General features: G+C 42.6%; 1 protein-coding gene across 1 annotated transcript in view; it reads right to left on the bottom strand.

Annotated features, from left to right (window-relative positions):
• Window positions 1–3775, bottom strand: part of DBX2 (developing brain homeobox 2) — a 33480-nt gene extending 29705 nt beyond the window's left edge. The window contains exon 1 of the mRNA XM_057703413.1: window positions 3058–3775. Within this exon, the coding sequence (XP_057559396.1) occupies window positions 3058–3457 (400 nt within the window). The 5' untranslated portion in view covers window positions 3458–3775. The remainder of the gene's footprint in view (window positions 1–3057) is intronic.
• Between the last annotated feature and the right edge of the window lie 9775 nt (window positions 3776–13550).

The raw sequence follows: 13550 nt of genomic DNA, 5'->3' as shown, positions 1-13550 counted from the left end.
AAAATTTTTAAACTATATACACAGCTTGACAATAGCTATGGAGTGTTCCTTTTCTTGTTCTAAATACTTAAAGACTTGCCAGTTTTCAGGGATGAAGCACTGACAGCTAAACTTTCGTCCATAATCTGTAAATCTGTGTTACTGTTTAACTGTCACCACCTTTCACACACATAACAAGATGAAGGGGAAGGCCACTTTCTTTCCTTTTGGGCTTAGCTATAACATCCCAGTCTGATTTATTATTGTGATACATGTAATTGGTTATCCCATAAGCCCATTAGTTTTCTCATATTCAATGAAAGTCTAATCTAAGGAATATGGAGATTTGGGGTGATTTTTTCTCTTTCACAAGACCATGGATATTTAAACTGATATTTCAGACAAAAACAAAATTAGCAAGTGGAATAATCATTGCAGAAAAAAAATTGGCCTATTATGAGAATTAAAGCAGCTAACAATTATGAAAATGCTTGGTAAACCATAAAGTAGGACAGAACATGGACTATAAGCTTCACAGGGACAGAGACAGTCATCTGTTTTGTTCACTGATTATCCCAATGGCCTGGAACAGAGTCTGAACACATGGGAGACGGTCAGTAAGCATTTGCTGAATAAATGAACTATATGGTATAATTAATAGTGGGTAACAAAAATAATGAAGCAGAAATGCATGCAGTGGCATAAATCCCCTAGTTAAATGGTGCTGTCTTTCACCAATGCCCTTAAAAAGAACTCTGGGGTTTTCTTACTCAATATTTAGACTGGCGCACTCAACAAATTAAGCTGACAAAAAAATGAGTAGTCGATACACTGAAATCATTAAAAATCACATTTTGTGATTCACTCCTAAGATAGTGTCTAAAAGATCAGAATTGGTTGTTCACTGATGTTTCAGAAAGAAGTAGGAAGTATTTTATTGTTCTGAAAACAGCAGCTTTTCCAAATCTCCTTTCTACTCTTTACAGAATGGCAGTCACTATTTCCTCCTCACCTAGTTTTCAGGTGATAGCTAACACTGTCAGCACTCATTATAACTTCATAGTTCTACACAGTACAAAAGAATTCCCACAGCATTTAGTAGGGCAAGAATCTGTCATTTAAATAAAACTAGAGATCAGAAAGCTATACTCTCTGTCAAATTATTTTTTTTTTACTATTTTTAAGCAGTATATTTGTGGGCACAACTTACAGTGTTTTAATTTTCTTCTTAAGATTTTTTTTGAGTTTCAAAAATTAAATGCACTCTTCACAGGAATAATTTTTTTAAATAAAAAGTTTGTTCAAATAAAAATTAACGTAGAAAAACATCAAATCTTCAATAAGGACTGAATAAAATATTAGGAAAACTATAGGCTTAAGCTATATTAAAATACTTCAAAGTGAAATTTAAATTCTTACCCTCTAATTATTCCAAAAAGCATTTTTGTGGGTTGATACTTTAGTAAGTGTACTAGAATGAACATGTTCTTGAAAATAAAAAGCATGTAGTTAGGAAATCCTTTATCCAAAAACTGCAATATTTTGAATGAAATGAATAGGTATACAAAATTATTTTTCAGAGTTATTGAAATATCTGCATTTGATTTGCATTTGGTTTACTTAAGTTTATCCTGTAAAATTTACAAAGGTTAAAATTAACTTTTTTGCGTAGCTAATCATGATCAAGGGCAAGTTAAGAATCCTTGAAAAATAACTTCTATGAACACAATGCCAAACCACCAAAAGTTATACAAATCACCAAATTTTCTTGAAAATGTTATTTTATGAGTCATTATTTACTAGCTCTTTTCTACACGAACCTGCTTTATACGTCTCTAATTTTCCTAATATTTCAAAAAGAACAGCATGGCCCAGATTTCCAAGGCACATAAACTCTGCCTTAACTGTATTTGTTCCTCTCCCAGGGTGCAAAAAGGCTGCCTAGAATTTAGGTTTTACACGATGTGAAAGAAACCGGTGCTCACATAATTATATTTGTTCCATTCTGTTAGTAACCATTTCAAACTGAAAGACCAGGACAGGTTCTAAACATGTTCAATTCTATAAAGCCATTAGCAATACATTTGATCCGGCAGTTTGCTGGGACAATGAAATCTGCTGAAAAAGCGTCTATTAGTCATTCTGGACAAACCCATCGGGATTAAAAGAATGAGTTAAGATCTTCTAAGGATACAGCCAAAAAAGAAAAAAAAAATTTAATCCAACTGGATCTCAGCTTTTGAGTCTTTAAAAGGCTTTTCCCTTTCTCACTGCCAATTTCGGCAGCCACTCCGTAAGTTTTAGCGTATATATAACTAAACTGTCCGCATCCTATTCCCAGTCACAACACAGGTTTTATGCGGGAATTAAAAGAAGCAAACCAAAAGCCCTTCTTTTGGTAAACTGTCATTTATTGGTGAACTTCCTATTCCAGGTGCCAATTCAGCTGTTGCAGCTCAGCACGAAGAAAGAGCCGGCCTCGATTTTCTTGTGCCTTCGTGATCCAAAATTTAAGAGCGGCCAAAGCCAAAACTTGGCGCAACTCTCTTTCCAAAGATCTTCGCGAGCGTTCTCCAACCGCCCCGACCGTCGCAACGGTTTGAGAGGCAAAAGCCCCCAAAACGGGTGGAGCGAAGCTCTTCCAAGCCAAGAACTTTCCTGGGAACGGGTGTCGCGCGGCCCCCGGGACAGGAGCGGGCGGGCAGAGACGCTGAACTTGGAAAACCCCGCGAAACTGGTCCGGTGAGCCCAGAGATCTCAGCACCGGGGCTGCCCTTTCGGCCAAAGCCAAGAGGTGCCTTCAGGGTTTCTTCAGAAAGGCCTGAAATTCAAGGTAGCCCTATCACTCGTAGCAAGAGAGGACGGAGAGGAAGTTGGTGGTACCCGATGGGGAGGAAAATCACAGTTAGTGGTGGTACCCTCCTCACCCCCGATTCGGCATCTCCACGGAAGCCCGAGATGCTCTCGGAAGGTCCAGGCCGGAGCGGCTTCCTGTGCCCTGGAGCCGGCGCGCCCAGGCCGCCGGCCCCGCGACCAGGAGGCGCGGCAAGGAGAGTGGGGAGGAGAGAGCGGGCTCACCTGGGGCTGATGGCTGGAAGGCACCGTCTCGGTCCCCCGGAGCCCGGCCCGGCAGCCTGGCGCCGTCCGTCGAGGGGCTGAGCACCTGGAACGCCCACCGCGTGCCGTAGGGCGCCCCGCCGGGGCTGACGTGTTCGGCCGCGGGGCACAGCTTGAGCGGAACCGGGCTGGCGGGCAGGGGCCGGACCTGCGCGCCCGCGGCGAGAGCGGCCGCCGGGCCATGCGGCGGGGGCGGCGGGAGCCCGGGCGGCGGGGCGCCCCCAGCCCGCAGCAGGTTCTCGATCAGGAAACTCTTGCCCAGGCTGCCGAAGCCCGGCGCGGCGGGGAAGTTCAGGAGCGCGGAGGAGGCCACCACGTCCCAGCAGGCGCCGGCGTGGGCCGCCACGGCGCTGGGGAGCATGGTAAGGCGGCCGGGCCCGCAGCGCGCCCGCCTGCGGCCCCGCGCCCCGCAGCGCTGGAGCGCGCTCAGCCGCGGAAGGCGGCGAGGGCACCGCGGACTCCCGCGGGCTGGGAACCAGACGATTTCTTTGGGCTGGGCGGTTGGTTTTAAGGAGGGGGAGCGTGAGTGTGGGAGGGGGGAAGCTGTGCGTTTCCCCCGCCCGCGGCGTAGGCGCCTGGGGCGCCGCGGACGTCCCTCCCGCTCTCCGTGCAGATTGGGACTTTTTTTTTTTTTCTAGAAGGCTGGAAGTTGTGTCCAGCCCATCCATTCATGTCATCCGGCCCACAAAGTGACAGACTCGGCCAACAATAAGGGCAACCCCGAGAGTCCGAGCTTTGGCAAGGGGAGGGGACGCGGAGCAGGAGGAGGCGGGAGTGGAGGCGACGGGAACCTGGCGCTCGCCCCCTCCCAGCGGCCCGGGCCACAGCCTTCGCCCGCGAGCGCACGCAGTCCCCCGGGCGCCCGGGCGCGCGGAGGCCGGCGCCCAACGCTCTGAGCGCGGGTGGCGCTCGCATCTGGAGACGCTTAGGGGACCCCCTGTTGGGCGACTCCTGGCTCTCCGGGGTTGACGTCCCTTCAGAGCAAGCAAGGGCAGTGAATGGAAATCACTGGTGTTTTTGGTTTTTTGTTTTTTGTTTTTTTTTTAATATTTATTTGGCTGCGCCAGGTCTTAATTGTAGGCACTAGAGATCTTCCAGCAGCATGTGGGATCTTCAGTTGTGGCATGTAGGGTCTTTAGCTGAGGCATTCGAACGCTTAGTTGCAGTCATGTGGGATCTAGTTCCCTTCCCAGCGATGGAACCCAGGCCCCCTTCATTGGGAGTGTGGAGTCTTAGCCACTGGACCACCAGGGAAGTCCCTCCCTAGTGTCTTGGAGGGCTGTAGTCATCAGAGAAAGTCACACATTACTGAGACTTGTGGTGGAACAGATGAAAAGTTACCTTTCAAAGAATGCGTTGTTCGCATATTAAATGTGACCCTTGTTTTTAAGAGGAAAGGAAATGAGTTTTTCTTGAAGATCTTTAAGAAGTTTCTCAGTTTCCAGCACTTCATTTCCAGTCACTTGTTAGTAAGATTTGATTTAGGAATCGCTCTAGGAGAGATGATCTAATAAATTTTGATCTAGGAAAGGGGATCTTAGTTGGAGTTGGTTAAATGGCAAATGGCAGGTGCTTGGGTCCAGAATCCTGGAAGAAAGCCATCGGCAGAGCAAAGTTGGTTGGGGTCTCCTCAGAGAGACCAGGGTGAGAACACTGAATTCCTTAGAATTACAGTTGCTCTTGTTTCTTTTTTTTTCTAGAAATGTGGATATTTCTCAATTTATTAAGTCTGCTAAATAGAGACTGGACAGGTGAAAAAAAGCACGTGTGTCATTAAAAGTTCCAGTTAACCACAAGGCAAGCTTATTCTGGAAACTGTGTCAATGGAGTGTTCAAACTGTGACTTCTCTGTCAATTCACACTTCCCACTGCCAATCTCCTGTGCAAATTTAGATGCGTTTATTTAGAATATGGTTTTTAAAGGATGTCTGCAAAGTTTGGGGTAACACATATGGTTTTACTCTTTACCCTAAGAATAATCTTGTCCCTAGCTTCCATTTACTTAAAAGCTGGCTGGAGTTGCCAGGTTTGTGATAAATTTCCTCTTGAAAATGCACCTGGTTGATTTGTGTTTCACTTCTGCTTGGTATGTCCAAAGCTTTTTAAACATCCACCCTCCCCACCTGCTGCCAATTGGGAGAGAAGTTATTGGCGAGGCTGGTGCATGTTACTAATATTCATTCACTTATTGATTTAGTCAACACACTTTTACAGAGCATTTTTTTTTTTTTAAAGAATAACTTTTTTTTTTAAATTTATTTTATTGGCTGTGTTGAGTCTTCGTTGCTGCACACGGGCTTTCTTTTAGCTGTAGTGAGTGGGGGCTACTCTTCGTTGTGGTGTGCGGGCTCCTCATTGCCATGGCTTCTCTTGTTGCGGAGCATGGGCTCTAGGCGTGTGGGCTTCAGTAGCTGCAGCACATGGGCTCAATAGTTGTGGCTCACAGGCTCTAGAGCGCAGGCTCAATAGTTATGGCTCACAGGCTTAGTTGCTCCGCAGTATGTGGGATCTTCCTGGAGCAGGGATCAAACCCATGTCCCCTGCACTGGCAGGCGGATTCTTAACCACTGTGCCACCTAGGAAGCCCCCTACAGAGCATTTCATATGTATTGAGCACTTGTGGTGGCCCTGTGAGTATATAGAGGAGAGAAAGTTCTGTAGCTCACAGCCTAGTGAGGGAGAAAAACAAGTAACATCTGAGAAAGGGCTTGTAATTTGGAGGGAAAAGTGTGAGAAAACTTCCAGAAGTCTCCCCTAAACTGACTCTTAAAAAGTGGACAGTGGTTGGGGATAGGATGTGAAGTAGTAACCTTTGAAATTAGCAAGGAGTAGAGAGATTACAACATCACCACCATTCCCATATCATAGCCACCATTTATCCGGTGTTTACATTTAGCCAGGTATAGCACTAAACACTTGGGACATTTTAACGTGTGTATCTCCACAATAATCCTATAAGGTTGGTGCTATTGTTATCCCAGTGTTACACACTGGGGCACAGAGAAATTTAAGTAACTTTCCTAAAGCTACACAACTACCAGAGTGATAAGGCTGAGATATAATTTAAACTGAATGATTCCAAAGCCTTGGAACCCTCTTCACAACCCAGTTCAACTGTCACCCTCTTCACAAACCGGATTTGCCATGCTAAATGGTGTTGCCTGGCCATGCAAAGAGGGGCTGAAAAACAAGTATTCCTTTTTTCTTCAGTGGAAGGTGTCAGTGAAGATTTGAGTGAAGAAACTGTTGGGTCAGCTAACTTGCCACAGACAAATAAGAAGCAGTGGGAGAAATCCAGACACAAAATGATGTGGAAGTTAATAAAGTTAACAGTAAGAAAGTGGAACAGAGGAGATAAATATTGTAATGGTTGAATCAATAAGTCTAGATAAGGCAGTTCTCAGCCAGGGGTGATCCCCTCCCTCCCCAGGGGACTTTTGGCAATGTCTGGAGATACGGTTGGTTGTCACAACTTGGCGGGGATTAGGGGTTAGCTACTGACATCTAGTAGCTGGAATCCAGGGATGCTGCTAAATATCCTGTAATGCACAGGACAGCTCCCAGCCTGAAATGTCAGTAGTGTGGTGGTTGAGAAACCTCAGCGGTAGAGGGTAAGGGAAGAATGTAGGATCACTTCTGGTTTTCTGGTTCAATGACTGAGCAGATGCCCACTTATCAAGATGGGGACTTGTAAGAGGAGGAGCCGGTATGAGCAAAAAGATGGAGATAGATGTTCTGGTTGTTTATGAAATCTTCTAGGGAGAATAATGTAATGAAAAGGAAAAAGTCAGGAGGCGGATGCTGGGGGATACCAACATGGAAGGGTGGATAAAAGAAAGAGGAGCTGTAAGGCAGTCAAGATTTGAAGACAGAAACCAGGAGAGAATGGCAGACAAGGGAGAGACAGTTTCAGAAATGGGGAATGGCAAGCTTTAGTAGAGAACTGCTGTGTTCTCAGCAATTTCTTTTTCCAGCTGGACAGACAGCCGCAGTACATTTCCCAGCCTCCCCTGCAGGCTGTGTATGGCTGATGGAGTTAGAAGAGAAGTGATCTATTTCTCCTCCAGGGCTGTCCGCTGCTAAGGATCCACAGTCCTCCACACTCTTCTGCAGTTCAGCTGCCGGATCAGAGGTCCAGCTGAGGATGGTGCAGCCACAAGGTGAAAGGAGCCTAAGTCCCTGAATCGTCACCTGGAAGGCCAGTGACCATGAGAATTTACATGAGTAAATTATGACATAAGCAAAAAGTAAACCTTTATTAGTTAATGCCATTAAAATTTAAAGAGTTGATTTCCACAGCATATCCTCACCTACAGTAGTTAATATGCAATTCCGTAAATGTTTCAGACCAAAAAAATAACTTGATTCTAAGTGACTTGGGCAAGAGGCTTTTCATGGGGAGCAAGGGAGGCAGAAACCAGTTTGTGGATGATTAAAGGTCAATAGAAGATAGGAAAATAGAGATTGAAGAAACGGGAGAAAAGCTAAAGGGAGTCATGGGTTAAAAGAAGAAGAGACGAATATATCTATATGATGAGACAAAAAGACGTGCTACAGACAGGAAGCTGAAGATTAAAAAGAGATGGGGGCTGTTTGATGGAGCTGAGAGAGGCGATGAGCCCAGCACAGGTTGGTTGGGCTCTTTATCTCCTGGTGAAGTGTTCCGGGCCCCAGGCCCATTCTTATGCAGCCAAGTAGGGGATGAAAGACTGCCTTTCCCAACAGTTATCTTTATCTTCAATTAACACCAGACTTTTTTTAGTTAGTACAATGGACATTACAAATTATTTTTCAGGAGATCAATAAGTGGTGTTTAAGATGTGGAGGGAAGCATTTCCACCTTTACGTGAAAGCCTGTGACCTCCAGAATGGAGCCCAAGGCTTAATTTTGTACTAGTCCTAATATTCAGCCACTGACTTAGAGAACTCATTGCCAAACCCAGCTAGGATCAGCAGCATCCCAGGACTGGAACACTGTCACATTTCCTCAAGCAACTCTCTCTTAGAGGATCTGAACTTTAAAGGGCCAAGAGCTGGACATCATTGAGCTTCCAAAGCCTGCTGTATGATTGTCTCTGTACCTGCTTGCACAGTGTGTCGTAGAATTCAGTCTGACACTTGCTTTCACGCCTGGTGGTGGTGGGGTTATGGGATTGGCTCTATATCCCTTAATTTGCTTAATTAACTATTAGAAGCTACTGACATTTATGCAAAAGAACCTAATAATTGAGAATGCACGAAGAGGCTCAGGCCATTTTGCTAGAGTTTTCATTCCTTAAAGAACCATATTGGCCTATGCTGAGATCTGGTCCAAAAAAAAAGAAAAAAAGCATCATCACAAACTTAAATGCCTTCAGGGTTGGATGGATAAAACTTATGGGATAGCCCAGTGTAAAACAATGAGTGCAAGTTAGCTGTTAAAAAAGGTGGGGAGATGGAGAGGAGGAGAGGATGGGAGAGAGCCTATAGGGGAACGTGTATGCTGAGACCTATGTTATCATTTGTCTGGAGAAGTAGGCTGGGGCCAGATTGTGCCTTGTATGCAGTGCTCAGGATTTTGGACTTTGTCGCTAAAGCAATGAGATGTGCGTAAGAAAAAAAACATCATGACTGTGTGGTGATGGATGTTAACTAAATTTATTGTGATAATCATTTTGCAGTGTGTACGTATATCAAATCATTTTGTTGTATACTTAACACGGATATAATGTTGTATGTCAGTTGTATCTCAGTTTTTAAAAAGCAATGAGATATGATCTCCTATTTGCATTTTAAAAGACCACTTCTGTGGCCTGGAGGCTATGTTAAGATTTGGAGAAGACTGTGACTGGAGACCATTAAAGTAATCCAGATAAGAGGTCCCGGGAGTTTGGGCTGGGTTTGTGGCAATGATGATGGAGAGAAACAGGACAATTTGAGAGCTATCTAGAAAGTATCTGTGAATTTAGAGTCTGAGGAAGTCTTGTCTCTTGTAAGGAACAAGTGTGCTTAGTTTTATCAGACCGTGAGAACTATATAGCCATTGTGTTTCCAGATGTGTTTTGAATGCCAAGAAGTTGAGCTAATTTTAGAGTTCAATGGCAGTAACTCCCTTAGACTGCATTTCCCTCATTTCTATCCTCTGCTTGGCTCACTTTGCATCTTTTATGTTTATTTTAATGTCTCTGTTGTATATGTATCCATTTAGTGTGTCTCCTCAAATCCTTTAAGTAATAAACAAACACAACAAATAGGTAAATCTTTTTTTTAATTTTGAGTGCACATGCTTAGTTCCACTAAGATCTGGACTTCTATTATGGAGTCTGAAGAAGCTCTTCTCATCCCTCCATGATCAGCAGAATTCTTCATTTTGAGCAGGAGAGACTGTGCTTGGTGGAGAGAGAAGCCGTCTCGTAGCCCCAGACACTGGATGGTGAAGTCCAGGATGAATTGCTGACCTCTCATTGGTAGCCTCTGAGCACCTGCACCAACAATCAGATATCTTTGAAAAGATGCGGGACTTCCCTGGCGGTCCAGGGATTAAGGCTCCTTCCGCACGTCCAGTGCAGGGGGTGGGGGTTGGAGCCCTGCTTGGGGAGCTAAGATTCCACATGCTACGTGATGCAGCCAAAAGAAGAAGAAAAGTCATTGTGAGGACTAGGTTTCTGTTCTCAAAGGAGAAGATCCAGGGACTCGTGGTAGCCCTTTTAGTAACCTGGAAATCTGGCTGGTGCAGGGTTACTTAGGGAGAAGCAAATGTTTCCCAATAACTGCTAGCTCTGTAGGTTCTCTCCGTAGCCCAACACCCACTCACGACGCGGAAACGTGGGCAGATTACATCCTCTCCTTGAGTTAGAGGGAAAAAATATTTTAAAGAAAAATACAGGGGGGACTTCCCCGGCGGCCCAGTGGTTAAGACGCTGCACTTCCACTGCAGGGGGCATGGGCTTGATCCCTAGTCAGGGAACTAAGACCCCGCATGCCACTGGGCGCAGCCCCAAAATAAAATAAAATAAATTTAAAAATCAAAAAAAAAAAGAAAATTACAGGAATATATGAACAGTTAGGCACATTCAGCCACTTCAATAATAATTACTCAATTGAATTCTATACAATTCTATTCTTTCCCACATAGTCTCCCATTCCCTCCACCCCCTCTCATCCGCGTATACTCTCGGGTCTTTGAAATAAATTCTAAAAATCTGGCTCACCTCTGAAAGACATTTATAAATATGTTTTCAGTGTTGCTCTGGCAAGACCCATGCCCTGATTGTACTGCTTTTCCTGCACATGTCTTTTCTGGCTGGCCCTGTTGGTGTTGGTGTATTATTTTGCCATTCCTCGGGCATTGTTCATCTCCGTGCTCTGCATTCTACCTTCAAGCTCTATTTTACTGACTTTCTTCTGTAACTGGGAGACTTCCCAGTTTCCTTCCAGGCCATTCAGTTTCTCTGGCATTCCTTGCTCATTGATCATTTCTAACCACGTCTCCGCTTGTACTGCTTGGCCCAAAATGAAATGTGAGAACCCCTGAAAGATTTTGAGGAAATTACCCTGGGTGCTGCTGAGCAGCGGCCTTTTCAACCATTTCTCATTAGCTCAGTGTCCTCAGAGTCACAGGTGCCCCTCATTCATATTGAAATCCTGCAAAGCTTTCTGGTTGGCCCTGAATCAACGCTTTGGACAAAAGGAAGGATGCACATTGCATTGTGAATTTTGTCATATTCCCCAATGGTTACACCAAAGTACTCCCTTCTGATGAACATTAAGTTGTTTGCATTTACTGCCAAAGTTATGAAGTGCACACAGAGAAGTTAATCCCTTCTGAAGCTCCGCTCTAAGGCTATGAATCCAGGCTCTGAACCAAATTTAGATGTGTTAATCACCTTGCTTCAGAATATCCCTTCTCTGGTGCGAATTTGTTTCATGTAAAATATAACAAGTGTTTTAGGCCAATAAACAAAAATTAATCCTTAGAGTTTTTTTGTAGTCCCCCAGTCCTCTATTGAGTTTCACAGCGTTGATTTATTTTTAAACTAGAGTAACATTACAGAACTTCTAAAGTAAGCATTGCTTGAAAGTTAATCATTTAAATTGTGGGGTGTAATTCTCCAGTGACATTCCTTATGTCACTCCAATACCCTCCCTGTTTTTCAAGTTCCTACATATATTTCACTCTCGCCATCCTTCCATCTACTAATCACCCCCAGCCCCAATCCAACACTTCTGCTCTAGCTACACATTCTTCCTTTAGCCTACACCCTTTGACCAGTCATTCAGTAATGAACTTGTGAAATGGCACCCCACTTCAATAAATGACAAACCAACATCTTTTATTTCTTCTTACATTGCAGTATTGCATTACAGATTGCATTGTTTAATTAGATTCGGCCAAAGTCATACCTTTTTTAATAGAGTATAACTACTAATTAGTCCTCTAATTAGGTTCTTGTTGTTTGGAAGTAATGTTTCAATTTCTTTAAAATATTCTACAACTCTGACTTCTTACTAATTCAAAATGGCCTTCTCCTAGGCAACACTCTGTCAATGTAAGGTTTTACTCTACTTGTTCCAAATGTATATAATGTTCAAAGATAGGGTTAGGTTAGGTTATGCTCTGATAACTCCAAAATCGTAATGGCTTAGAGCAGTAAAAGTTTATGTCCGTCTCTGCTGGGCCATAGTTCTCCTCCACGTAGAATTTATTCCTGGATTCAAGCTGATGGATTAACCTCTATCTGAAGTATTTCTGGACTTTTGGTAGAAGGGAAAGAAAGTATAGGAAAGCACATACTAACTCTTAAAGTTTCTGCCCAAAGGGGGGCACATGTCACTTCTGCTCACATTTCACTGGCCAAAGCAAGTCACTCAAGTGACCACACTTGAGTTCAGTAGGGTGAGGAGATAAAATCTTCCCTTGAGGAGGGACAGTGTGCATGTGTAAACAGTTATAAAGTACACTACAGTATCCTAATCATGTAATATTCTGCAATAATTAGAAATCAAAGCATACATATAATACTACTGGGTTATAAAATCAAAGGAAAATATGATATAAAACAATAAACTCAGTTGATTATATAAGGAATTATCTTTGGTTTGCATGAGTAGTAATACGGCCTCATATTAATGCAATTAAATTATTTAGTTAGATACCTATGCTAGTTTTTTTTCATTTATTTCTATTAATTATCTGGATTTTTCTCACTTTGCCTAAAATAGCTGTTAAATTGAGATAGCATTGAATAATTTCTAGTGATATTTTTGTATAGTACAGGTCACTGATAACAGATTTTTAGACATTTTAAACTGTAGGTTAAATGTTTCTATATAAACCACAGTCTTTACTTCTTCAGTCATTAAAATAACATAACTATTCTCTAAAAATATGTTGTTTAGTGAACTACTGTAGTTAAAAATAGAGAAACAAACTTCTTCCCTCATCACCCTTTTTTTTTTGAGTTGAAGATATTTGCTTGCATCTAGCAAATGTAGTTACAGTTAACCAAAAGACAAATACAACCTTTTAAAGGTGAATTAATGCCCTTTTAAGCTATAGCTCCTTACCAAGCATATTCCAGTTTATTTATTCAAAAATACTTATCAACTGCCCTAGTACTTGCAGTGGACAAGGCACTGGGGATACTATACTGAGTAAGACAGAGATGGTCTCTCCTCAGGAAGTTTAAATTCTGCTTAAAGACATATAAAATACATTATTAATTAAATAAGTAAAATAATTATATACTGTTGATAAATGACAAAAAAATTGAAATGATGCTGTGTTTAGGAAATTAATTGAGATGGACTGAATATATTCCAAAATATATTTTGGAAATAAAATACATAGATCTTATTGATGGATTGTATGTACAAGATGAGCAATAGGAAGAAATCAAAGGCCACTCAATGTCTGGCTAGATCAGCTAGGTAGATGATAGTATCATCAACTGAGATGGGGAAGAGTAGAAGGAAATCAGGTTTTGGAGGTAGCTGGCAGCAGAGGGCTTCTGTGTTTGACATGTTAAGTTTGAGAAGCTTATTAGATATAGAAGCACAAACATCAAATAGAAACAGAGTAACATATATAACATCTAATATGTGTAATACATAGCAAATTATATGTTGTGTGCCTAATGTTGTATATATGTGTGTATAGAAAGAGAGACAGAGACAGAGTACGATGTTTAGTGATAGAACAGAGGAGGTGGAGCCTGCAAAGAGGATGGAGAAAGAGTGGAACACTTCTTCTGTAAAGGGTCAGATAGTAAATAGTTTAGGCTTTGCAAGCCATAAGGTCTCTGTCACAACTACTTAACTCTGCAGTTACAGTACAAAAGCAACCATAGACAATACAGAAATGAATTATGTGGCTATGTTCCAATAAAAGCTTTATTTATGGACACATTTGAATTTCACATAACTTTTACATTTCATGAAATATTAGCATCCTTTTTATTCATTTTCAACCATTT

Source organism: Hippopotamus amphibius, chromosome 12 (genome assembly GCF_030028045.1).
Source record: "Hippopotamus amphibius kiboko isolate mHipAmp2 chromosome 12, mHipAmp2.hap2, whole genome shotgun sequence".
Classification (NCBI taxonomy): domain Eukaryota; kingdom Metazoa; phylum Chordata; class Mammalia; order Artiodactyla; family Hippopotamidae; genus Hippopotamus; species Hippopotamus amphibius.
The sequence above is the reverse complement of the archived record's forward strand: the minus strand, read 5'-3'. Positions and strand labels throughout refer to the sequence as shown.